The sequence below is a fragment of the Orcinus orca genome, chromosome 5, assembly GCF_937001465.1.
Source record: "Orcinus orca chromosome 5, mOrcOrc1.1, whole genome shotgun sequence".
NCBI classification, from domain to species: domain Eukaryota; kingdom Metazoa; phylum Chordata; class Mammalia; order Artiodactyla; family Delphinidae; genus Orcinus; species Orcinus orca.
The window spans coordinates 80,404,474-80,430,777 of NC_064563.1; the positions used below are offsets into that span (position 1 = coordinate 80,404,474).

Here is a 26,304-nt window from a genome sequence, read left to right on the forward strand (position 1 = left end):
GCGGCCCGGCCGGGGGCGGAGGCGGCCGCGCGCCGCTGTGAGCCGAGGCCCGAGCGGCGCGGGGGGCGGGGAGGCGGCGGGAGGAGGGGATGCGGAGGGCGCTCCGGCGGTGGCGGCGGCGGCGGCGGCGGCAACCGGGCGAGAAGGGAGGAGCGGCGCGAGCGGCCGGAGCAGCGCAGGGCCCGAGGCGTGCATGGCGCGCCCTGAGCCCGGCTCCCGCGGGTTCCCCCGCAGCGCCCCCGGGGCGCAGCGGCTCTTGGGCCGGCCCCTCTCGGCCGGCTGCCTCTGAGCGCCGGCCCTCGATCTCTGGATGCCGTGCTCCCTGGGAGAAGCCCGCCTGCGTTGGGGCGGAACGGCGGCGGTACTGCGCCGGATTCCGACCTCAGCTTAGTCCTTCTGCGCCCGGCAGCGGCGGGCCCGCAGCCGGCGGCGAGGAGCCTGGAGCTTGCGGAGCCGGCGCGACAGCCCTCCTGGGCCAGCGGGTCCGGGCCAGCTCCGCTCCGTTTTGGGGGAAGGGGGAGGTGAGAGGGGAAGGGCCGCGCTGCAGGAGCCGGTCCTCGCCCCCGCCCCCCTGCGCGGACACGCTGAAGGCTGGGCTCGGCTTTCTAGGGGGCCAAGCTCCACTCTCAACGCGGGAGGTGGGGGATGCGGGCGACGGCCCCCTTGGGCTCCAGGACCCTCCCCCCAGGGCTCGGGAGCTGTTGCTCCGCCCGCCGCCCCCTCCCCCGTCCTCTCCACCCCCCCATCCCACCTCTCCACCCCTCGTAAGAAAATAATGCTGGCTGGCGCCCGCACCTCCCAGTCGCTCCCAGTCCGCCGCGAGGAAAGGGCGCCCGCTTGGTCTCCACGCCGGGACCCCTACCGAGCCGCCCTAGCTGCCGCCTCGCCGCGTGTGCCGCTGGGCTCCGCTTAGGCAGAATCTGCGAGCGCCGCGCCCGGGCATTGCCAGCTCCGGGGAGGCGCCGCCCGCAAGGACACCTCTCCGTCCCGCCTCGTCCGCAACTCCGGTCCTTGTCGAGCTCGACGCGAGCCAGGAGTCCGGACGTCCCTCTGCGCGCAGCTCAGGAGCTCGAGTAGTCCCCGCTGCCCCAGCTCGGAGCCAACTCCATCTCGGACCTGGGACTCCTGACGCGGATTCTCAGCCACTTCTCACCTCGGGGCTGTGCCTGCCTCCCGCTTGCTCTCCCGCTGCCCTCCTTCTCCGCTCAGGACGGGGGTGCCAAGATGCCCCGCTACTGCCCAGGGCCCCGGGCCGCCCCCGACGTGTGACCCCAGCCTGGTCCCCCTGCTCGGCCGTCCGCCCTCCCCTTGGAGAACCCCGGCCCGGCCCCCGGGGGAGGAGGAAGAAGACGACGAGGCCGAGGGGGGGATGTCCAGCTCCAAAAGCGTGAGCGCCCCGGGCTACGCGGCGCAGACAGCGGCGGCGCCGGCGTCCCGGGGAGGCCCGGAACACCGCTCGGCGTGGGGCGAGGCCGACTCCCGCGCCAATGGCTACCCCCACGCCCCCGGGGGTTCGGCCCGCGGCTCCACCAAGAAACCCGGGGGGACGGTGACCCCGCAGCAGCAGCAGCAGCAGCGCCTGGCCAGCCGCTGGCGCAGCGACGACGACGACGATCCTCCGCTGAGTGGCGATGACCCCCTGGCTGGGGGCTTCGGCTTCAGTTTCCGTTCCAAGTCGGCCTGGCAGGAGCGCGGCGGCGACGACTGCGGTCGCGGCAGCCGGCGGCAGCGGCGGGGCGCGGCCGGCGGGGGCAGCACCCGGGCGCCCCCTGCGGGCGGCGGCGGCGGCTCGGCGGCGGCGGCGGCGGCGGCCGCAGCTGGCGGGACGGAGGTGCGCCCCCGTTCTGTGGAGCTGGGTCTGGAGGAGCGGCGGGGCAAGGGCCGCGCGGCCGACGAGCTGGAGGCCGGCGCCGTCGAGGAAGACGAGGGTTCCGGAGATGGCGGCAGCTTGGCGGGCTCGGGCGCGGGGCCTGGCGCGGTGCTTTCGCTGGGCGCCTGCTGCCTGGCACTGCTGCAGATATTCCGCTCGAAGAAGTTCCCGTCGGACAAGCTGGAGCGGCTGTACCAGCGCTACTTCTTCCGTCTGAACCAGAGCAGCCTCACTATGCTCATGGCTGTGCTGGTGCTCGTGTGCCTCGTCATGTTGGCCTTCCACGCGGCACGGCCCCCGCTGCAGCTGCCCTACCTGGTCGTGCTGGCGGCTGCCGTGGGTGTGATCCTCGTCATGGCCGTGCTCTGCAACCGCGCGGCCTTCCACCAGGACCACATGGGCCTGGCCTGCTACGCGCTCATCGCCGTGGTGCTGGCTGTCCAGGTGGTGGGCCTGCTGCTGCCTCAGCCGCGCAGCGCCTCCGAGGGCATCTGGTGGACTGTGTTCTTCATCTATACCATCTACACGCTGCTGCCCGTGCGCATGCGGGCCGCGGTACTCAGCGGGGTGCTCCTGTCTGCCCTCCACCTGGCCATCGCCCTGCGCACCAACGCCCAGGACCAGTTCCTGCTCAAGCAGGTAGGGGCCCACCTGGGCATAGGGACTGGATAGTGGGGTGCGCAGGCCTAGGCCTGACTCCAAAGAAAGGCAACCCACTTTCACCCTTTAAAGTGGTGAAAAGAGCCAGAAAGACATGGCTGTGTCAGCTGTGTGGTGTCTTCTAGCCCCCGAACCCCCTCTGAGCCCCATCATCTTCCTCTACAAAAAGTGCTCTTGTATGTAATGTTCCCGCTGGTAGAAGACACACCAAACCTTAGCCATTATTGTAGGGATGCTAATGAGGAAGAGTTGGAGGAGAAAATGCTATGGAGAGGTCCCCTTCTCTTCCTGTGGTTCTGTCTCTATATAAAAGGCCCCTGACAAAAGTGGCTGGCCCCTGTAGCAGCCTCCCCGCTCCTGAGGGTCACTGATGGTTTGTTAACCGAATGTCCTGGATGAAGGGTTGGGGAGGGGAGACCCTGGGCGCCCCTTGCCCAGTCTTTGGGAGGGGAAATGATATAATCCTGCCAGTTGTCTGGGACTGGGGGTTCGGGAGCTGGAGATATTTCTGAACTTGAGGGAGGACTGACAAGTTTGTTTCATTTGTGAAAGTGCCCCAAGCCAAAAAGCTGCCTTCAGCAAAGGTGGGAAGGAAACTTTGTGTGTGGCGACGGTCCCCCTCCTGGCCTGAGCAGAAAGCTAGTGTTGGAAGTCGTGACCCCTTCATGTGGGTGCTCCTGGTGGTTGCTTATGGTGGGGGCTTTTAACCCTCCTGGGACGGGTTAGGCGAGCCTTGAACGGTAGGCTTAGGAGGAAATAAAACTTCTCCCTGGTTAACTGGTGACTCCCCAGAAGACTTGTGGGAGAGAGGTGTGCTTGCCATGGCGACCTTGGGTGAGACCGGCTCCTCTGACATGCACACCTTCCCCCACAGCGGTCCCCTTGTCTGTGGCTCCATGGGCCTCATCCATTGGCCCCTGCTGAGCCTGCTTGGTTGCGGTGCAACCTACTTGGCTGTGAGAGTCAAGTGTGCCTTTGCTGCAGGCCAGTCTCCTGACTGTGGAACCTAGTGCATCCCCCGACCTCTCTCCAGGCAACTGCATCCTCTAACAGAACTTCTTAACTCTATTCCCTTGTCATTGCCTTCCTCCTCCCCACTTCTAGTGCCTTTTCTCAGACTTCAATCTTGTTGGGTACTGCGTCTTTCTTGAGGGGTTCTCCCGTGCCCCCTGGCTTCCTGGGTATCATACTCTCCCACAGGGAATACTGTGGGCTTCATGGCGCTGGGCTCTCGCTGCACCTCCAAGGTGCTCTGTGACTGGGAGGGAGGGAACCTACAACCTCTCTGGGCCCCGGGTTCCTTGCCTAGTAAATGAGAGGCTTATGCATGCCCCTTCCAGTTCCAGCCCCTCTGTGCCAATCCTCACCTTCTGCAAGGAGCCCCTCTTTGCATTCCAGCCATACTGGCCTCTCCCTCTTTTGCATGGCCAACAATGGAGTCAGAGCCACAGAGTGGGGCACTTACTTATTCCCCAGTACCCCTTGGTTTTATTCCCCATCCAATGTAAGCTCCTTGGATGCAGGAATCCTGAGGCGTGTGTGTTTTTCCTTCTCTACCCTCTCTCCCTTGTCTAGCACAGTGTAGGGTACTTAGTAGGGACTTAATAACTGCTTAACAATTTGATTGTGTTCCAGTAGGTGAAGTAGTTGGGCTTGTTGATGCTGACTTAAAGTTTTTCTGATCTGGGATCAGAAGGAAATAAAATCTTTAGAGATCAGCTTTGAACTTAAGAGAACAACCTATTGAGAGCTGGTTAAAAGAAAGTTAACTACTATTGTTAGTGCTTACAAAGGATCCAAATGTTTTGACCTGGGACCCAAGCTCTCACATGAGTATTATACCTTTGGGGGTTGTTCCTGGCTTGGATGGGAGGCAGGTTGCTTGGGTGGATATAGCTTTTCTACAGAAAGAAAGGCATGACATCCACATGGAGCAGCAGAGATTTCCAGGATCATTCAGAGTATTTACTGAACCAGACTTGGGACTCAGGGTCTGATTATAGCCCTAGGAAATCCTAGATGTGTGATTTTAGGAGACTGGAGTCAGATCCCAGGACAGGAGTGCTGGACTAGGGAGCTCCGTCTCCATCTTAGCATGAAGATGCCATTGCAGCAACAAGAGTTGGCTGACTGACTTCCCCATCTAGTTCCTCAGGCCTGTCCCTCTCCCTTCTCTCCCCACCTCCACCACCTCCCACCCCATGCTTCTTTTACCCATTATGGTCTTCAGACCTTCCCTTGTCTGTAGGCTTTTGGGTGGGTTTGCACTTAACTTCTCATGACCTACTCTGCTGAGTATAGCAGAGCTTGTTAGGAATGGTCTACGCTAACAGAATGCAAGCATTCTTTCTATTTGACTTCAGAGAAAACTGTATCTTTTTTGGTTTGTATTTGACTTGCCTTTCTGTTTATGTCTGATATAAACTTTGTATTTTTTGAGCAAACCCTATTGGATGGTGGGAAATATTAGTGGGACAGTCAGGCATTATCCTCTGCCTCAGGTTACCCCAGAGCAGCAGGTGTTAGAAGATGGCTTGCGTTAGATGCCTTGTTCTTTTCTTTGGTGAAGATACACATCCAGGGGAATGGGGCAGCAGTATGCGGTCTCTAATGCGGGGGCTTTGGGAGTTTGGGCCCTCAGGAAACTGTGTTGGCATTTTCCACTTCTCCTGAGAGGCTGGCCCCCTTGCTCCTACAGCCTAGATCTTCAACATCAGTATCTGATCTGGATTATTTTTTTTCCCTGGCCCCTCTTCTCTTTGGGGCTCTTCCCTTTGCTCCAATTAGGAGGAGAAACATCTAGTATCTCATCTGGTGCCTCTTGAGAGAGCGGAGAGGCAAGGTGGGGCAGCCCTTTTGGGGGATGATGTTTCTTCCTTTTGCTACATCTCCTGATCTAGCTCTTCCCCTGGTATTCATCCCCCTCCCCCTGCTCTTTTTCTGTCCCTTCCTTTCTCTTGCCTCTCCCTTCAGTCCCCTGTTGTTCTCTGCCTACCTCTCCTCTCCTCTGCCTGCCTGCTTTTCTGCTTCCCCATCTCTTACTTCCCATTTGCAGCCTCTCAGCCTCGCCTTCTCTGCTCGCCTCACTGTCGTCTCCTTGGTGGGGTACAGTAGGGGCGTCACGGGTTGTCTTTTTTCTCCTTCTTTGCCTGTTAGAAGTCCCTCTGCTACACCCATACCATAAATAACACTCAAGCATCTGCCAAACACATTCCTCACTTGTGTTAATAGGCTGCAATGATGCTGGAGCCTGTTGCCATGGCAACCTCATTTTTGTTTGACTGTATCCCACTCTGCTACATAAAGCCTCTGCATGCACTCACAAACAAGTACACTCACACAACTATTGCACGTGCTTAACTATTAGAGATTATTTTGGAGAAAACGTCTTTGGGCCCCATGGGGGTGGGCAGTCATTTGGCCAAGGAGATGAACGTCTCTGCTTGTCCAGTGTTACTCTAGGAGGTGATAATGGATGCAGGAGCTCTTTGAAAAGTAGAGAGTCCTGTTCAGATGTGGGGTATTATTCTGCAGCCACATTAAACCCACCTGACATGATTTCTGAAAAGAAGGTTCCGACCCTGTGTGGGTCCCCATGAGCTTGGGAGTGATGTCAGAGGTTGCCTTTGTGGTGTGGGCTGACCCATCCCTACCCAGCTATCATCAGCTCCTTCCTCTCTTCCCCCTAACCCTTTTGGAGAAACTCAGTGATTTCCTGCATTTCTGCCTTTGTGCCTGTTGGAACACACAACTGTCACCAGTTGTTCCAGAGATCAGAAAGGCACAGGTGCTGTGTGGGTGATGTTCTGTGACCATGAGCACGTGTGAGTGTCTAAACTGAGGAGTCTGGGGCTGGATGGGGGTGGGGAAGCAGACCAAGAAGTGCCTGCTGTGGCTGCTGAGGGGTGGGTGCCTGGGTCCGTGTGTGGGAGTGTGTCTGTCACGTGGGCTGGCCCCAGTGTGTACGTGCATGCATGTGCATATGGACGTATGTGTGTGTGTGTGTGTGTATCTATCTGTCTGTCGTGTGGGCTGGCCTGGGTGGTGGAGGGGGGCCCAGGGAAGCCTTTGTGTTGACTTTGAAAGGAGATCATCACAGCTCTGTCCTGTTTATTCTCGGTTGGTGGCTGGCTTCCTATGGCTGTTTGCATTTCTTATTCTGGGCCTTGATTGACTTTCCGACCTTGACCTCTGGCTCCTCAGGGAAATACCCTGGATGCACACGCCCCCCCCTCTTATCATAATGAGGCTGGGGGCTAGACTCGAGTGGTCAGCCCACTCCATGGAGTCCCATGGCTCCATGGAGTCCTACCCTTCCCTTTCAAAAACGCAAGCTGCCCACTCACTCAGCCATCCGGTGAGCCCCGTGGAGAGCTGGCCCCTCGCTCTGGAACTTGTTCCAGAGGCCTGTGCAGTGGGTTACTGTGTGCACTGCTCCAGCCACTGCCTCCCTGCCCACGGAGGGGTGGGAGGACGGGGTGGTGGTATGGAAGAGGACACACACTTTCACAACTCCGGGAATAGTCTGCCGCCAGTTACTTCCCCCATCACCCCCATTTCTGGAAGAGAGAAATCTGGCCATAGTGAACCCCAGCAGCAACTGCAGGCTGGGGTGGGAGGCGGGCTCTGAGTTTGTAGCCGGGGAGGGTCTGCTTGTCTTGCCTCAACGATAATTGTATTTGCCGATTATATTTGCTAATTATTTTCAATGATTATGTTGCCTTCTTCTCTATGCAGCGGGAAGGGGGTGCTTGGAGGGGAGCAGAAGCCTCTGGGGTGGGGGTCGAGCAGAGCTTCTAGATGGAGGGTCATCTTGTGGATCTCAGGGGTGCCTCGAGGCCTGTGGGGGGGACTTCTGGAATGGCAGAGACCCAGCCGAGGAGCAGAACGATAAGCTGCTGTACTTGTGGCAATGTTGACTGTTAATAATTCAATCTAAGTTTTGATCTGGAACAAGAGCATGAGGTCTGCGTGCTGTGCAACACGGAACAGCGTGCTCGTGTGTGTCTGTAAAGAGGACACAGACGATGTATTAAACCCCAGCTCGGAAACCTGCCCAGCCTGACAGAAGAGTTTTAAGTATCAGTGTAAAAGGCCTGGACAGAAGCTCTCCTGTGCAGACAGGCCCTGGCCACGGGTCACTCTGTCAGAGGGTGCAGCTGGCAGCAGAAGCAGAGCTGTGGCCCTTGCTGGGCCTGGCCTCGTGTTCTCCCGAGAGGTGCGGATGGAGCGCCCTCCTCGGTTCCAGCCAGGGGTGGGGTGGGTGTTGGGAGAGGGGACCGAGGTGGGAGCCTCTCTGTGACTGTACCAGTCTCTTGCTGGGTGACTTCCTGTCCACGGCTGTCCGCTTGGCACCTCCGTTAACTTTATCTTGTGGTGGGTCCAGTTTGTGGTCGTTTACTTCCCAGGAGCATCGCCTATGTTGGGAATGGAAACAGTTTGCCCCAGGAGCTCCAATGTGCTGGTGCCCATAAATCCTTCGGGTGCAGTTACATAAGTCACACTTTAGCGTATCGTACCCTTCTTTCATCCCTGCCTGTGAGAGGTGGGGGGAGCTCGCTAGTGGAGGGCAGGATCAGTGTTGGTTTTTTGGTTTTTTAAAAAAATAAATTTATTTATTTATTTTTGGCCGCGTTGGGTCTTCGTTGCTGCACGCAGGCTTTCTCTAGTTGCGGCGAGCGGGAGCTACTCTTCGTTGCGGTGCACGGGCTTCTCGTTGCAGTGGCTTCTCTTGTTGCGGAGCACGGGCACTAGGCATGCGGGCTTCAGTAGTTGTGCCTCGCGGGCTCTAGAGCACAGGCTCAGTAGTTGTGGTTGTTGGGCTTAGTTGCTCCACGGCATGTGGGATCTTCCTGGACCAGGGCTCGAACCCGTGTCCCCTGCATTGGCAGGTGGATTCTTAATCACTGCAACACTAGGCAAGTCCTAGTGTTGATTTTCTCTCCCAAACACAAAACTCCATGAAGATGATCGGAAAGCCCTACTTCCGCCCACGCCCCCCCACATTTTCTCCAGGCAACGTCCAAACGTGAGGCAGGGGAGATCTCTCTTTATAACATTGAACAAAATCTAGGAGTTTCTAGTTAATGGACCATGAGCTTCATGTGGACCTGCATTTTGGTCTGGCTGTTAGAAAAGACCAGTGGGGTCTTGGTTAGGCTTATGGGCATATCCAGTTCATAGGAAGATTGAGGCCAGATCTGAAATACTATGTTTGATTCTAGAATTTAGAGGAGGGTACCAGATTGGTAAGGGGACTGGAAACCTTGACTTCTGAGAGAACACTTGAAAGGGTGGGAGATGTTTAGCTGGGAAGACAGCAGACTGTACAAAGGTAAGAAGGCAGAGACATGGGCAAAGTGTTAGTTATTGCTGGGATCCCTGTTGTCACATGTTAGAAGAGGGACTAAGTTTATTTTCGGTTACTCCCAAGGGCAGAGTTGGGGCAAATGGGTGGAAACAGTAGACAGATTTCAGCTCCAGGTAGAAGATATCTTTCTAGCCTTTGGGGTTGCAGCCATCTAACCATCTAGCCTCCTGAGATAGCCAGCTGTGTCAGTGGAGGTGTTCAAGGGGAGACTGGACGGCTGACTGCCAGGCCTGTTACTGAGGAAGTGGAAGGCTCTGCTTCCAAAGGTCTGGGGCGGGTCCCAGGAAGGGGTCTATTTTTTCAACAGCGTGGATTTAGTTTTCCAAGCTCTCCAGCTGATATTGTTGATCAGCTCTTAGGTTTGGGATCATTGGCTAAGATAGCCGCTCAGGTCACACCCAACCCTCGGATTCTGTTGGTTTCACGTCTTACCACGGCATGAATGCCTGCTGCAATCTGTTGGGGTGTCCTGTCGTCATGCCCAGCTCAGCCTCTGTTTAAAAGAAAGTCACTGCAGACCTGCAGGCCCATTAGGAGATGTCTAGGTGGGGCTGGCAAGTGGACTGATGTAGGATGCAGAGCTGGAAGGCAATTGGTAATGGTGACGTAGGGTGGGAAGGGTGGCCCAGACCTGGACACATATTCTCCTCTCATCCTGCCTCCCAGCTGTTCCCATCCCCCAACTCTTGTTTGAGGCAAAGCAGGCTGTGGCTCAGCACTGGTGGTGGTAGGGGTCAGCAGAAAGATGGACCTTAGTTTGACTCCTGGTTTATACATTCATGTGGTAAGTGAATATGAAAAACACTGAGGATACCCCAGGTCCACAATGGATGGTACAGAACGTGGCAAGTGGGGAGATCAAGGGGTAGGCAAGAGGTCAGGAATTAGGAGATGGTTTGAAGGAGGAGGAGTAGGCTGTAAGGAAGGGAAGAGGAGATTGGAGCTGTGAGTATGGGGAGGGGAAAAGCTTGGAAGTGGGGGCAGGGATGCTCTCTGGGAACAATGGGATATAGTCACAGAAAAGGGGGGTAAACAAACAAACACCGGGGAGACAGTAATAGCTTTATTCTCTAGCCCAGCCTCATGTGTCAGCCTGGACACCCCCACCCCCACCCCCCCACCCTGACTCCCACACACACTTCTTGCTCTGAGAGCGTTATGAGCTGTTGCTTCTGGGCTTGAGGCATCCTGACCTCACACTTGGGTGGTCTCCTCTCCCTTCCCGTTAGGGGCTCCCTAGGGGTTATCACACAGATCACCACAGTCCCACTTGGCCCTTGGAAGGGGTCCTGAGGGACCTTGGTGCGCGACACGTAGTAGGTGCTCGGTGAGAGTTTGAATGAATGAATGAACGGGTGGTGGGGTGGGTGGGCAGCTGCATGCAGACTCTCAGCTGTACCGAAGTGCTAGACCAACACCTCCACAGAAGGAAGCGATACAGCTCGGCTTGGAAGCCTATTTTGGTGGATTGTTATCCTACACTCTGAGCGGGGCTTCCAAAATCCCTCCTGCTGCAATTTAAAACGTGTGCCTTCTTGGAAACAGAAAGCTGTTGCCTGGCACTGCCGGTACTATATCCCTTCACAGATTTGAAAACCATTATTAAGTCATTCTTTCAGCCTTTTCCCCATTCATTCAGACAACAACCGTTTATTAGATGCCTACAGTGTAACAGGCACTGAGCTAGACCCTGAGTGTCCAAAAATGACTCAGCCTGGGTCCCAGCGCCCAGCATTGCCTTTCGCCCAGATGCTCCCAGTGACTGTCCTTTGGGGGGATGTTAATAGATGTTTCACGTACACACATTCAGTCCCGTGTCAAATAAATTTAAGAAATACTGGGTTACACAGAATTCTTTATCGTAGAACTTTAAAGCTTTTAATATGTTAATATGCAGTAGAATTTGCCAAGAGGAGGCTATTGCATGAAGCCTTTATCAAACATATCTGACCCCAGAACCAGTTTTTGAAGGAACATAACAGAGGCATTAGTGTTTGTTGGAACTCCTTTTGGGACACACTGCTTCAGGGGCTGGGAGAATCGTTGAAATTTCTCAGGGTCCAGCCCCCTGCCTCTGGGGTAGGCCTAGGCAAAGTCATCTAGATGGGGGCATTGGTTTGTTTGGGGGCTTTCCTCCCTCAAGAAGGAGATTACTCAGCTTGCATTGGCTGGCTACCTGTTTTAAAGTCTCATTCTGCATCTGCATCTGCAGTCCTTTATAAAGTAAGATGATGGGGCTGGGAGGGACCAGCGAGATGCCTCCTTTATCTAGTTTCAGTTTCCTTTAGGGGTTTTCTGCTGTCATGAGACAAAGGAGCCTGCTGGGCTCTGCCCATGGGGAAGTCCTGATGGGCCATTTCAGAGCATCCTTCTTCCCCACATTTTCTTTGTATCCTTTGCACTCCCACCCTCCAAAAGGAGGAAGACCTTAAAGAATATTGATTATGAACAATGAGTATATATTGAGTTTTTGTTGTAAACCTGGCACTGGACTAATCCATTACATATGTGACCTCATTTAATCGTAATATTAACCCTTTGAGAAAGATATTTTTACCCCTATTTCAGGGCTGCAGAAAATGGGATAAGAGAAGGTAAGTAACTTCCCCAAGGTCACTCAGTGAGTGAGCATAGCAGATGGTTCAGTGCCCGCCCATATTCCCTGGGCATGTACCTTTCTTCTCTTGCCAGCCAGAGTGCCAGCTGTCAGCACCTGAGGGCTTTCTCTGGCCCTGAGCCTCTCTGCCTGTTTGTGGGACAGGTCAGAAGTGCTGGGGAGGGAGTGCCCATCCCTAGAGCAGTCCTCAACCAATGACTGTTGGGAGCTGGTGGATAAATACCCCAGTTCCCTTGACCCTGGTGTGGGCGGAGTATAACTTTGAGACAAGCCTTCTCTGTTGGCTTCTAGTCCTGCAGAAGGATTCAGCTCGGTTGCCCACAGTGGTATAGGCGTGAAAACATTTCTTTTTCTTTTCTTTTCTTTTCTTCCCCTTCCTCCCACCCTCCCTCCCTCCCTTTTCCCCTCCCTCCCTCTCGTCCTTCCCCTCTTTCTTTTTTTTTTTTCTTTCTTCCCTTCTTTGTCTCATTTCTCCATTCCCTGTCTAATGTTTTCTGGAGTCACCTCCCAGGTAAACCACTTCTTTCAAACCCTTGTCTCAGGATCTTTTCCCAGGGACAATCCAGATTGAGAGTGGAGAAGCTGGAATTCTAATCTGGGTTTGACTTGAACACTAGGGAGGGGAGTGGCCGCTTTGCTAGGGCAAAATGCATCAAGTGCAGAACTCTGTGGCAGAATCAGAACCCTAGTCCTGCCTGGCCCCTCACTCCTATCTGATAACATATTTTGTCACCAGTAGAGTGGAACAGTGTGAAAATTTAAAAACTATATACATATTTTTTGTTTATATATATATATATTTAATTTCTGCTTCTTAAAAATGTATGACTTTCTGTCACCTAGACAGTGGCTCAAATATCAGCCAAAGACTCAAATACTTGGACACCTGATTAACATTTTATAGAGGACACAGGACTTTACCACGTGTGATCTTACTTGCTTCTCATGACGGCTCTGAGGAGGTGATGAGTTAAGAAGGTGCAGACATTGGCTTTTGGGCCCAGGGGCCCAGGAGAAGTCCCTGGTTATACGGTCCTGGCTGAGTGGCCTTACTCTCGCTCAGTCAGTTCCCTGACTGACAGGATCTGTTGTTGGGTGCCGATAAGGTAATGCATGCAAGAGTACTCATAGTTACAGACCTGTGCTGCTGGTATTGTGTTGGAGAGGAGGAAGTAGGGGTTCAGAGAGGTTGAGTGACCTCACTCAGGTCACACAGCCAGTTAGCTTAGGAGCTGCTATACAAATCCAGATCTCTGACTCCAAATCCAGTGCTCTTTTCACATTTGGACCCAGCCCTGAGTCCATCCCATGGTGCCAAAATTAGAAGGCACAGCTGCTATCAAGCAGTCGTCTTGGGTGGTTGTGGAATGTGTGGTTTCTTATTTGTGATGCCTTCCTTCCCACGTGGTGTCTGGCTCAGATGGGCGTTAAATGATTTGTCATTTCCTGAGCCTGCAGTCATGCCGCGAGCGGGGGCAGCGCCGAAGTGTTCAGGGGGCACCTGGGATCAGATGTTTACCTGTGAAGAGCCCCCGCGTGGTCTTCTGGATGCATGAGGAGGGACCGAGACCCAGGAGATGGGTCAGACTCAACGCTGGGATAGCTCAGGTCTGGGTGTGAGGCTGCCTCGTGTCCAGGCTTCTGGTGGTGTACATGGAACAGGGGTGGGAAGGAGGTGGCTGGGGGCACACGTCAGGATCACTTCTCGGAGGTCAGACCTGGGGTCTTTCTGTAGAGTTGCATCTAGTAGATGGTGCAGTTTAGCGCTTACTCTAGGAGGTCTTTATTTCGTTTATTTATTTATTTGGCCGTGCCGTGATGCACGCAGGAGTCTAGTTCCCCGATCAGGGATCCAGCCCGTGCCCCCTGCAGTGGAAGCGTAGAGCCTTAACCACTGGACCGCCAGGGAAGTCCCTCTAGGATGTCTTTAGAGCCCAGCTCCCCACAACCATCAACATCCTAAAAAGTACCCCAGACATCCTGCTTCAAATCCACTTCTGTCCTTGTAACTCTTCTCAAGAAAACTAAAGGAAAATGTAACTCCTACCCAAGTGCAATTCTTTTGCTAAGTGGATTTTCAAGGTTTTATTTTCGCATTCTCTTTTGGGGATGGGAAGGCTGTTTGTTTGTTCACTTAACACGCCCAAGCCCCCAGTCTTCCTCTGGCCAAGTCCCTTTTCCTGTAAGCATTTCACCACGCCATCTGGGAGGGACCCAGCCATCCTGACAGGCTCCCAGCGGGTAACACCAGCTCGGAAGTGCCTTGGCTCTGACATCTCAGCCAAGGAGGCTGCCGAGGGAGAGGGATCATCACTGAATCCCAGGTGAGCAGGGTAGGCTTGTACCCCCTCCCTGCCGAGGGAGAGGCGCCCTGCCTTTGCAACATCTGACACTCTGCATCTAACATCTGAGTCACTCTGAAACACCCTCTTCTTTTTCTCTGTAGCACTCATACTGGTTTATAATTTTATCTCTGTAGGTTTATCTCTCTGTCGTTCAGCTTGACAGTCAGCTGTCTGAGGACAGGGGCCTTGTCTGTTTGAATACTCAGATATTTACCGAATGTTACTGACTTTCCGACCCCTACTGCCCAGCACTGTGGGAAGAAGGTAGACCGTTCCCATTCTCAGGTTCTACAGGGAATGCTGACTCTTGGCAGCCAGGGGTCCCTCATGGTGCCCCCTCCCTGGACCAAGGCAAGCTTGTCCTCCACTGGCAAGGGGCTCTGGGCCTGGGGGTGTGGTCTTAGAAAATACTACTTTCCACCTTTGCCCTCCCTCCCTTGGGTTCCCTACTGGTCTGTTGGGTGGTGTCAGGAAGGGTCCCTGTTGCCCCCATGTGCCTCTTTCTCTCATCCTTGGTCCCCTTTCTTCTTCTCAGCTTTCTTCTGGTATCTTTTTCCTCCTCCTGAGTCCTCCCACTTCCCTCTTTCCAGCTGTAAGATGTGGGAAAGACCTCAGAGACTTGCCAGGAGGCAAGTTCAACTGTAAGGACAATAAATATAAGCCTGGATAACTTCACAAATTCCCAACAGTATTCTTCATTCTTTTCAAAGCAATCCCATGAAACGGCAGTTCTCACCGTGCGTTATAAACTCCCTTATGGTTGATTGCCCTGTATTACAGTGCATGTGTCAGCTCCGTTTTTCACCTCAAACGCCCAAGGCTGAGACTTCAGCTTTTGGGGTGGGTTAACCTCCAGTCACCCTACGGAGCTTAAGGCGTGGGAAGTAAGGCATATCTAGGCGTTTTTACATAACCCTGGTATCCAGGCTCATCTGGGGTGGGCCCGGGCACCAGCATTTTGGAATGCTCCTGCTGATTCTGACGTGCCCAGGGATGAGAGCTACTGTCCTGAGCCGCCCTTCATCAGCAGAGGGCTCACAAGGGTGACGCCGAGTCTGATTTATGGCTATATTGAAAGGGAAGTTGCCTATATCGAAGGGGGTTTATTGTGGTGATTCAGTAAAGAGTGATGGCCACTAAAAATTATTACAGGCATGTGATAGGGGAAGAAAGCTTGGTTGGTATATAAAACCTTGTCAGGCAGGGCTGTGGCTCAGTATATTTATGTTCCTCTTATCACCAGCAATTAGTCCCAAACATGGCTCGATAAATGGATTAGTGCAGTGCTATAATAACTGCAAGGATATTTTAGAAAATGAGTGCTATACCATGTGTCCAGTGGGGCCACCTTAGCAGAGCAGCAAATCTCACTCAACGTTCCTGATGGCCTCTTAGCTACAAACAAATGCCTAGTGATTAGCGTGAGCTCTTTCCTTCTCTCTTCTTTATGTGGTATTTCCCTTTTGAATAGGAGAAATTGTACATTATTCTCTGTGAGTCTCCCTCCAACTAGAATGTAAACTAGAAAATGTCTGTAGTAGATGCTCAATAAATACTTGTTAAAGGAATGAATGAATTTGCTCACAGCAGGTAAATAGCAATGTGAGTCCAGCACTAATACCGCCATTACTTTTTCTTCGACTCTTAAGCTCATGAAACATGTAAGGAATTGTATAGTTAGTGACTCCCCATTTGCACGTATTGTTATCAGCATGTGTGGCAAAGGCTAAAAGAGTGAAGAAAGGTGATGTGTAGGGTGATGAAGAGGTGGAGCTTGCACCCTGAAAGGATTTCCTTCCTGTGCACTTTGAAGCTACTTCTTTCCTAGCACTTTTGGCTAGAAAGGTACAGGATTCTGCTGTAGCCCTTGTGCTCTGGGAGGACTGAGAGATGCACATGAAATCAGGGTCCCTCTGAGGACTTGGAAGGATTGAAAATCACCAGGTGTGTGGGCTGAGGCCCGGGAAGCATCCCTTTCCAGCACCGAGAGACATCCTTGGGTTAAATCCTCTATGAAAGGCCACATGTGGATTACGACGTGGTCTTTTTTGGAAAAGGGTTATCTGGGGAGAGTTAATTTTGGATTTTGCTTTACATTTATTTTTAAAGTGGAATATTTCTCCGGCATTGATGACAATGGCCTAGAAAAGCCAGTTAGTCACCATCTGACATCTTCCCCGTGTGGGGTGTTTGCTGCCCCTGCTTCTTTCCCTGATGTCTCTGGCGCTGGTTTAAATCCTCTCCCTCAGGGGCCTCTGGGGTGATTTCACTGGCAAACAGATCTACAGGGAAGTCCTGCTGGATCTAAGTGGTGTCACCCTCTGCTCTGGTCCTGGGTGACAGGGAGTGGCCCCGGTGCTGCCCTTTGCTTCTCCTTGGAGGGGGCGATGGCATCCAGGTGAGGCCTTACCCTGCCACATCCAGGTCTGTAAGACCGGTTCCAGCCTGTGTTCTCCAGTAGTTTTTTTTGTTCTTTAATTTTACTCTGTATAGTCTGCAGGGAGTAAAAGGAAAATCACCCAAAGCCTGTATTTAAAGAGCAGACTGGGTTTCTCTTAAGGGATCAAAAATATATGGACTGTTCCATCCCACCTCCCCTAGGGTCATCTCTGGTTCCACTGTGGAGCAGGAAGAGGGTCTCAGGGCAGACGCTGGAGCCTCTGTACTGCGAGGGGGTGGAAGGCGGGGGAGGCACTGGGAGAGGTGACAGAGGCGGCATCCCTGCAAACTCAGTTGAGAGGTGGGGAGAAGGGCCGAGGCTGGCCCTGGAGTGATGTGCAGGGCATTTTCTGCTGGATCTTCACACCCCCAGTTGTAATTCATCTAAGAGGGACAACTCGAGGCCCGGAGGGAGTAGGGCAGTGGTTGTGGGCAGGTGAGCTCAGAGGACCTGTTGCAGTTGAGTGCAGGTGTAGAGTAGGGCACAGAGGCTCAGAGCCTTGGATCTCCAGGAAGCCAAGAAGCCACCGGGCCAGCCACACGCAGGTGCCATATGCCACCCTGACTTCTCCCGCCTGTTCCCACCCCCTTGTGCAGCACCGCCCTTCCAGGGAATGGGTATCAGGTGGTCTCAGAAGTGCCTCCCTTCGTGTTTGCGTGAACTCTGACCTCTCCAGGCCCCCAGAGTGAAAAGCCTGGGGAACCTACCTTACTGGCAGGTGGGAGTGGGCAGGGCCAGGTGCCTGGGCTCCTGCTCTGAGGAGAGGAGGGCTTTGGGATCTGCCATCATCCAGGGCTGGGGAGGGGCTGAGCACAGGCACTCCCTGGGGAGGGGGGCACTCCTCCTACTTCCTTTTCTCCGGGAACCCCTCTGGACTTGGAGGTGTCCTGATAGTAGGGTGGGCTGTCCACTGGGAACAGCAGCTCTTTCTTTTCCATTCACCCGTCTTTGCTGCAGTCCTGATGAAGCCCCGGGGCCTTGGGCATGGGGAGGAAAGAGGGGGCTTTGTCCTTCCCCTGGGGGGATGTTCAGTCTGATGGAAATCTTTTGCCTTTCTGAGATATCCAACTTAAAGATAGGACAGTGTTGCTAATTCCTACCATTTATCACGCACTTACTGTGTGCCAGGAAGCGCTGAGCACTTGGTAACTTATTTGATCCTCATAATCTCCCTTTAGGTAGGTGTTGCTTTTTTTTTTGAAGAGGATCATTTATAGATGAGAAAATTGAGGCCCAGAGAAGGTAAGTGGCTCCTGTAAGGTTGTACCTTTAGAGAGCGGTACAGCGGGCTCCAGAGCTCGTGCTCCCAGCCGGTACACCAGCAGCTCCCAAACTAGTGTGTGCAAGGACTCCCCATGAAGTTTATTTAAAAATCAATTCCTGGGCCCCTTGTCAAGAGAGTCTGATCCAGTAAGATTAAGGTGGACCCCAGGAATCTACATCTTAAGTAGGCACCCTAAAATTTGAGGTAGGTGCCCCAGGGACACAGTTCCACCCTACAGTGCCTCCCCAGGTGGAGAAAGGATGAGGCTGAAGTGATGGGGGGCGGTGCCCGGCCACCCGCAGAGACAGAGGTTTCTGTGTTGACTTCCCCAGGAGGTAGCTGGGGAAGGCAGAATGAGATGGTTAGACTGAGGGTAGGAGGTCCCTTTCTGCTGAGCCTGTGCCTGGTGGGTCTCAGGGGGCAGAGCTGGAGGAGGCTTTTGGAAGAACTGAGGGAGAGACTCTAATCTGGGGGGTGGGAGCGGGGAAGTGGTCCGGGAGAGAGCACGTGTCAACTGCCAGAGAAAGGAGGCAGACAAAGGGATTCTCAGATGATGGCAGGGACGCCGGCTGTGACACTGCAGGCACAGAAGTTTTGACCGGGAGACATCTGCTTCTGCCTCAGTTTCCTCATCTGGACAACGCAGATCAGACATTCTCTGAAGGTGCTTCCAGTGTGTACATTAACGGGGGCACTGGGCCCAAATGAGAAAGGACTTCACTCCACAGGCCTGGATGGGGAGCAGGATGGGGATGAAAATGATACAACCCTGGGGGGACTGAGAGTCACACGGCCAGACAGTGCATGGCCCTCATGGTCCTTGTCCATTGATCCTCCTGGTCAGAGTCCCTCCAGCTCCTCGAACTCGGCATGTCCCCAAACAAAATTTGTCATGATCCCTAAATTGGCTTTATTTTTGTCAGGTCAGTTCTCTCTTTGCCTAGGTAGTGGTGTTAGATGTTTGCTGGACTGCATTATTTAACAATATCTACCATGTGTTAGGCACTGGGAAACGAAGAGGAAAGAGCTGCAGACCCTGCCCTCAAGAGCAAGCCTGTGCACTGTGCCTCCCATACGCCTGACTCTGTTCTAAGAGCTGTATTTTGTTCTGTTAACTCATTTAATCCCCACAACAGCCCTAGGAGGTGAACACTGTTGTTGTCACCCCCATTTTGCAGATGAGGACACTGAGACTGGCAGGTTCAAGCTCACACAATGAACCGGGCAGCCTGGCTCCACGTCTGGGCTCTGACCTCCCAAGTGCAGTGGACAGACGGGCACTCACACCCTCTGGGCGCAGCATGACACCTGCGGTTTTAGCAGCAGAGCTAGCGTGCAGCCTATACCAGGGAGGGAATGGGAAGAGGTGTGTGGCAAAGGTGAGGCTTGTAGTATGTGGACTAGGTTGGGAAGAGTATAGATTTCTGGGCCAAGGGGGTTGCATGTTTTGGAGGCAGTGGGGATCTCCAGAAGGTTCTCATGGCCCCATCTGTATTTGGAAAGGTGGCTCTAGTGTGTGGATCTGGAGGGAGCAGGCTCTTGGAAGAGGGAGAGCTGGTGCCGAGTGCAGAGGCTGCTGCCGTTGTCTGGGGAGGCTGGAGAAGTCCCGGGGGTGCTGGGGGGTTGAGGGTCAGGGCCTTTCCCTATTAGTTTCTCCTTGCCTTGGTTACCAGTGGTGCCAAACCCACAGCCTCGTGCTCCCTAACTAGGAGACCAGCTCCCCAGCCTCCGGGAACTAGAGACCATCTTTTTCCCGGGGGACCTGAGGTTGATCCTGAGGGCCCTCCTCCTTACTTTTTCTTGGGCTTTAAATATCCCATGTCAGCCTCCTCTCCTCAAATGCCCGGGGCTCTGCGTTTATCGCCCAGACATTCAACCTCTGAGCTCCTCCTCCCTCTGAAACCCGGGAGCCCCCACCCCAACCAGCTCCGTTGCCCAGAGATCTCAAGTCTCTGAGAACTTCATCTCTCTCTGGGCCGCTGGCATCCTGGCTACCCTGACCGCCAGCAGAGCTCCTGGTGCTCCTGTAGGCCCAATATGACACCCTCCACGCACTGCCCCTTCTCGGGGGCCACTTGACAAAGTGCACATTTAAGCCCCTTGTTCATTGCTTGCCCGCTTCCCCTCCGCCACTAGAACGTCAGCTTCCCCAGGCAGGGACTCCTCATGCTCATGGCTGTGTTCTCTGTGCCTACATGGTTCACATCCCAGCTCCCCTATGTCCCAGCTGTTTCTCCTTGGCAGGCTCCTTGTCCTTTCTGAGCCCAAGTGTACTCCCCAAAATGGGATATAATAAGAATTGCTGCCCCTGAAGGTTGTGTTGACCATTCTATGTGATGATGTATGCAAAGCACTTAGCACAGGGACTGCCAAGAAAAATGCCCTCCATAAACGACCTGAGGTCTGTCCTGGCTACGTATAAGCTTTCAAATACCCACACATTACAGGAGAGCCTGGTGTTTCTCTTGAAGGCCTTTGTGTTTGGACAGCAGTAAACAGGGTAGGAGAAAATTGCATTACATCCGCAAAGAAGGCTGACTGGAGGAAGGACTAGGTCCTGGGCCATGGGTTTTCCCCCCACCCCTGCCCCATCCTTATGCTGGCTGCTGGCCACCAAGGTCCAGCACAGACCGTCCAGGAGGGAGGCAGCCTCTAGAACTGACTGGGACCAGCCTGGGAGCTGGAGCCAGGAGTACCCTGGGTGAGTGTGAATGGGGGATGGGCTCAGCCAGGTCCCCCTGAATTTGGGGGTGGCTGTAGCTGAGGGATGCTGCAGGGATGTGACCAGCATCCTCTCCAAGGACCATTCTAGAGAGGCCAGTAAATAAACTGAGGACGGTTTTGAAAGGGTTGGAACCACTAGGGAAGAGAACGGGAAAACATCTGCTTTTCCCAGATGTGCTTCCTTCTGTAACTTCATTATGACATGCACACCCAGCACAAAGGACAACAAAAGCACCCTTGGACCCCAGAGGCCTCAGGGTGGAGAACGCTCAGAGCCGGTGAGGCCTAGAGAAGGGCCTGAGAGAAATCAGATGAGACCCTTGAGGGATCTGGCCGAGGTCGAGTGACAACCAGGACATTGAGTCAAATCCCTCGCCCCCAAGTGAGTGTTTGGGGGGGCAGGGCCCATGCCCAGGGCAAGAGATTGTGATGATGTCCAGAATATTCCCCCAGCTGGTTGGACCTTTGGGACTGGACACAGGGCTGGCCAGCTGGGTGGACCATAGGAGGACTGCTGGCACGTGGCCTGCCGGCTTTCTGCCCATCCGTAATCTTGTGTGCCCCTGACTGGGCCCCTTCTCTCCAGGGCTGTTACCCTCACACTGAGCGAGGGGCCCCCTGCACCTGGGCTGCACTTAGGATGTGTGGGGAGGGGCTGTGCCAGAGCCAGAAACCGCAACAGCCCCTGATCCTGGCTAATGGAGGCGGTCTTGAAATGGACATTTTTTTCTTTTTGGCTAAATTAACATTTGGCATTTCAGGGTGCTGGCCCAATGCCCGGCCACTTTGGCCTTCTGCCTGTCAGCTCCTTTGAGGCTATTTTTGCCATTCACTTATTTATTAACTATTATTGCTCCCCAGGACAGATGGGCGTGCGCACGCACACATGCACACGCACACGCACGCACACACGCACACACACACCCTTCAACCCAGAGCCCATTGGAAAAGCCAGCCTGCGCCCACCAGGCTGAACATGGGATGCAAAAGGGGGAAATGACCAAAAGATGGTCTCTCTGAGTCAGGGTGGAGGAAGGGCTGTGGGGGTGATGGGAGGCAGCGACCTCCCCACGCTCATCATTCCCCAGAAACACCTCCACCCCCAAGCCATTTCTGTTCCCCTTCTTTCGCTCTCAGGGGTGTTCAGCCCTGGGAAGGAGCCACGTGGGAGGGGATTGTGGATCCTGCCTGAACCATCTTTCTAGAGAGATCAGCAGGGAGACCTGGGAGATCTAAGGCCTCCTTGCTAGGAGGCAGGAGAGCCCTTGCTTCCTTCCTACAGGAGGCCTGCTTTTCTGCCCTACTTCACCAAACCCTCACCTTCCAAAGGAGGGAAACTTGGCTTCTGCCTTCAGAGAGCTCCCAGCCTGGTGGGGACAACCCTGGGCTCTGGTCGTGAGATGAAGAGCTGCCGCTGTCTGAGAGCAGAGAGCATCAGGAGGAACCGGCCTCCACTGAGGGGCAGCGTGCACATGGCCCTGACCACCATTTGATCCCTCTGAGAGCAGGTTGCTGGCAGCAGAGCAGGCGCCAGCCCCGCCACCCACACAGACCTGTGTGCAGGGCACTGTGTGCATGGTGTGAGATGATCCCCACACTTGCATCCAGTCTCCTTGCCTCAGGGCCAGCTTGTCTGCTCTGAGGCTGGGGCCCTGGCCATGTTCCCTCCCCCCGACAGCCTTGACCCCGGGACTCCCAAAGGCCAGCATGGGACCAACAGGAGGATAGAATGAGCCATAGGGACCTTCCTGCTTCCTTCGGCTGCCTGGTGCCTGACCTGGGCCTTGGTGTGTGCTTGTGAGAATTGCGAATGATGCTTTTGCCGTGTCCAAGGCAGTGAGTGAGGGGATCGGGGGCTGGAGTGGTGGCGACCAGGCCTGAGTCCCGGGATGGCTCCCTCTTTTCTCCCACTCAGCTGGCCAACCCCACCCTTCCCGTCTTAGGGCACGTGCCATCCACTTTCCTTATCCTCAAGACCCCTTTCTTGGCCTCAGGAAGACACTGCACTCCTGGGACTGGATACTTACTGCAGAGGGACTGCCAGCTGCCGGGCTATGTCCTGTGGGGCTTTTCTGCCTTGGGACTCAATGCCAGCCCTCTCGGAGTCAGGGACCTCCTTGAGGGCAGGGGCTTGCCCCTTCCATCAGACTGGGAGTGAGGCCAGGGGCTGCATTTCCTCCGCTGAGATTAGGAGCTCCTGAGGACAAGGACCGTATCTCTCCCATCAGACTGGGAGCTCCCTGAGAATGGGATCAGGGCCCTCTTCCACCACTCAGGACCCAGTTCCTGGCTGTGGGACACAAAGGTGCGCCTGGGTGCCTGGAAAGAGGGTAGAATGCTGGGGCGCCACACAGCCTTAGCTGGGGATATGGAAGATGAGAAACTTCCCATCTCCCTGCAGGAAGTCAGAGGCAAGAATTCCACCCCCTTAATCAGGAGCTTCCCTCCACTTCCCCTTGTTCCCAGGGGTGGGGTAGGGATGGGTTTTATAGCTGGGGTCGGGGGCAGGATTTCACAAGCCTGAGAGCCAGTTGGGCACTAAAGGTTTGTGCTAATAAGCTCAGGGCAGTCCGAGAGGCAGGCACAGGTGTGGAACAGGTGGGCAGTCAGAGAGGGCTGGGCTGGTGCCCCTGGTGGCCTTAAGACTAAGTGCCCTTTTGAGCTGCTGCCTCGTGTGACCTACTCCTGAGCTGAGGGCCAGGGCAGCCCCGGTCACTGGCCTGTCCCCTCCTCTGAGGTGCAGGGAAGTATCATCTCCTTGTCCTCGAGGTCAGTGCTGATGCTTCTCCCCGGGAGGGACGGTTGGGAAGTCCTCTCGGGTCTGTGCATCCAGACTGTGCCAACCCCTGGCAGACTGATGTATCTGTGTCTGTCTTTCTCCCCTACTTGATAAGGGGCCATCTCATTAATTTGTGTGCTCGCGCCTCTCCTGGACTCAACCCTTGGTCTCTTCTGGAGTGCAGTGGCTTCTCAGGGCTCCCAGCAGCACAAGGAGGGGGACCAAGCCTGCTGCTGGTGGGCCCCGCCTGGACGCCAGTGTCCTAGGGTCTGGGAAGCGGTGGGTCCTCCTGGCTGGGTGTTCCGGTGGGGGCGGTGGCAGGAGATTTGCAGCCCCCAAGTTGTGAGCTGAGCTCTCTGCCCCTGGTGCGCAGGTCATGGCTCAGTGGCTGCGTGGTTTAATGGCAGGCTTGGATTTGAAACTCAGCTCTGCCGCCTACCTGAGTACGGGTTACCTTGGATGAGTGGCTGCAGCTGTCTGACCCTCAGTGTCCCCATCTGACCACTTGGGGCTGTCGCTCTCCACGGCACAGTACTGCTGTGAGACTTGTGCACTAGTCTGTATAAAACACCCTGACCTTCCCCACTGCCCACGGAAATCCCATGGACAGGCCGAGAGAGGAGGTGGGTCAACGAGATGTCTAGCTCCTCTGGCCACTGCGCGGCCCTGATTCTTCCATGGTCTTGTGTACTTTACTTTTTTAAATTTTTCATTTATTTTTAAATTTTATTTATTTATTTTTGTCTGCGTTGGGTCTTCGTTGCTGCGCGCGGGCTTTTATCTGGTTGCGGTGAGCGGGGGCCACTCTTCACTGTGGTGCGCGGGCTTCTCATTGCGGTGGCTTCTCTTGTTGCAAAGCACGGGCTCTAGGCACGTGGGCTCAGCAGTTGTGGCAGGCTCTAGAGTGCAGCCTCAGTAGCTGTGGTGCATGGGCCTAGCCGCTCCGCGGCATGTGGGATCGTCCCGCACCAGGGCTCGAACCCGTGTCCCCTGCATTGGCAGGCGGATTCTTAACCGCTGCGCCACCAGGGAAGCCCGGTCTTGTGTACTTTAACTTCTGGCTGCTTTAACTACTCATCTGAATCTAGACTCAGCTTTGGTGCCACTTTGCTGAGAGAATTGGAGTGAGTGTGGCCGTATTAGGAGCTGGGCAGAACCCTTCGAGGGCCCCTTTCTGCCAGGGAGGAAGCTGGCAGTCCCAGTGCCTGCACGGTTTTTTGCCTCCCAGTAAAGACTCCATTATTATGAGCTAATGTCTGTGCTGTCCCCAGAGTAGCCAGGGAAGAAACACCGAGTAATATGATTAGTACAACAGTAATAATAATAGCAGCAACATTGACAATCACACACAGTCATGGAGAAGGCTGAGACTTGAGGGCCTGGTTCCAGGCCAGGGCCGCGGTTAGTGTACCAGGGATGGCCGTGGGGCTTGAAGGCAGCAGATTTCAGGGTTTTCATGCTCAACTCTCTCTCCCACAGCCTTCCCCTATTAAAGAAAAAGCCTTCTGGACAAATCAGTAAGTTCCTTCCAGTAGAGCACAGTGTGGTCCTATGCCCATCTAGGGACGGGTGGGGATGTCCCAGAAAGGGAGGCAGTGGGCTCCATTTGCCTTATGTGTCCCCTGCCCCCTGCTCTTCACTCACCCACTCAGAACTCCTCCCACCTTTGTATTGCCCCACTGCAGGCCTGTCTGCTCTCTTGGGTGGTGACTTGAGCCAGGGTCAGGGGGCAGTTGCCCTGTGAGAACTCTCCATGGCTCAATCTAATGGCCAGAGTGGACCACACCCAGGTTCTGGATTTAGGACAAGGTGTCAGAGATGATATCTGTGTTGCCCAGAACTGGCACAAATGCTTACATCGTATGATATGATTATTACAGTGCAATGGCTGAGGACCACCTGCATTAGAATCCTGGCTTTGTCATGCATAAACTCTGTGACCTTGGGGAAGTTCCCTAACCTCTCTGGGCCTCAGCTTTCTCATCAGAAAGTGGAGATAATAAAAGTAACTTCATAGTCTTTTTATCCATGCTTATAATGGTATGTGGGACATGGTACGCCCATGAGGGTCAACTCTTTTTCAGTTATTATTTTTTCAGTAGGAACAATACCAGTACCTTCAGCAGCTCCCACCCTTGGGATCTGTTGTGCATTGAATTGTCTTCCTAAACGATGTTGAAGTTCTGACTCACAGTACCTTTGACTTTATTTGGAAACAGGGTCTTTGCAGGGTACTCAAGTTAGATGAGGTCATTAGGGAGGGCCCTAATCTGATATGACTGGTGTCCTTAGAAAAAAGGGAAAATTTGGACCTAGAGGTAGATATACATTGAGGGGAGATGGCCTGAAGACACGGGGCAAGTGCCGTCTACAAGCCAGGAACACCTGAGAGAGTCTCCCTCGCAGCTCTCAGAGGAACCAACCCTGCTGACTCCTTGAGTTTGGACTTCTGGCTCCTAGAACTATGAGGCGATTATTTTTTGTCATTTGAGCCACCCGGTTTGTGGTCCTTTGTTAAGGCAGCCCTAGGAAATGAAGGCAGGGTCTGATAGGGGTATGGCCCCCTGCTTCCCACCGCTCCTCCGAGCTGCCTGCCGCCTGCAGGGGAGAAGAATGGAGGTGGGACGAGCAGGCCAGGGTCCGGGGCCTGCCGTCAGGCTTTGGCTGGCTGTGAGGCTCTGGCATCTCAGATGACCTGGGCTTCTGGCCATGCAGGTAAATGGAGCTGGAGCTGTTCGTAGGGCCTGGGGTGCAGATAGCCCACCCCTCGCCTCCCACCCTGCCTTCCTGCCTCTCGCCTCTGCTTCTTGGAGCACTCCCTACCTCACCCCTGCTCCAGACGGGAGGACATGGAGAAAGGAGGTAACAAATCCCTGGAGAGGACAAGCCACAGTGGGATGTAGGCCTGAACATCTCTGCCGCTTTCCTCGCCTCTCTCCTGGAACTTTAGCTTTGATCTCTAGTTGGGAAATGGTCTGCCTGTCTGTGGTGTATCCGTGTGTGTGTGTGTGTGTGTGTGTGTGTGTGTGTGTGCGTGTGTGAGTGAGTGTGTGTACTGAGAATGTCCCTCATTAAGCTTCTGTGGGCCTCATGACCATGACTCATGAATGCACAATCAGGCTGCGCTGGACGGAGGAGACCTGTCCCCGGGGTGGGTGATGCCAGCTCCCGAAGCGCACCTCGGCAGCCCGCCCCTGCCTGCTCCCTCCAGGGAACGGGCTGTGCAGTATCACTT

General features: G+C 54.5%; 1 protein-coding gene across 2 annotated transcripts in view; it reads left to right on the forward strand.

Annotated features, from left to right (window-relative positions):
• Positions 1-745: 745 nt before the first annotated feature.
• ADCY5 (adenylate cyclase 5) overlaps positions 746-26,304 on the forward strand; it is a 157,437-nt gene continuing 131,878 nt past the window's right edge. The window contains exon 1 of one of the 2 annotated variants that reach the window (XM_049710441.1): positions 746-2,509. In XM_049710441.1, coding sequence (XP_049566398.1) covers positions 1,370-2,509 — 1,140 coding nt within the window. In that variant the 5' untranslated portion in view covers positions 746-1,369. The remainder of the gene's footprint in view (positions 2,510-26,304) is intronic. The other variant, XM_004278826.4, reaches the window with a different exon arrangement.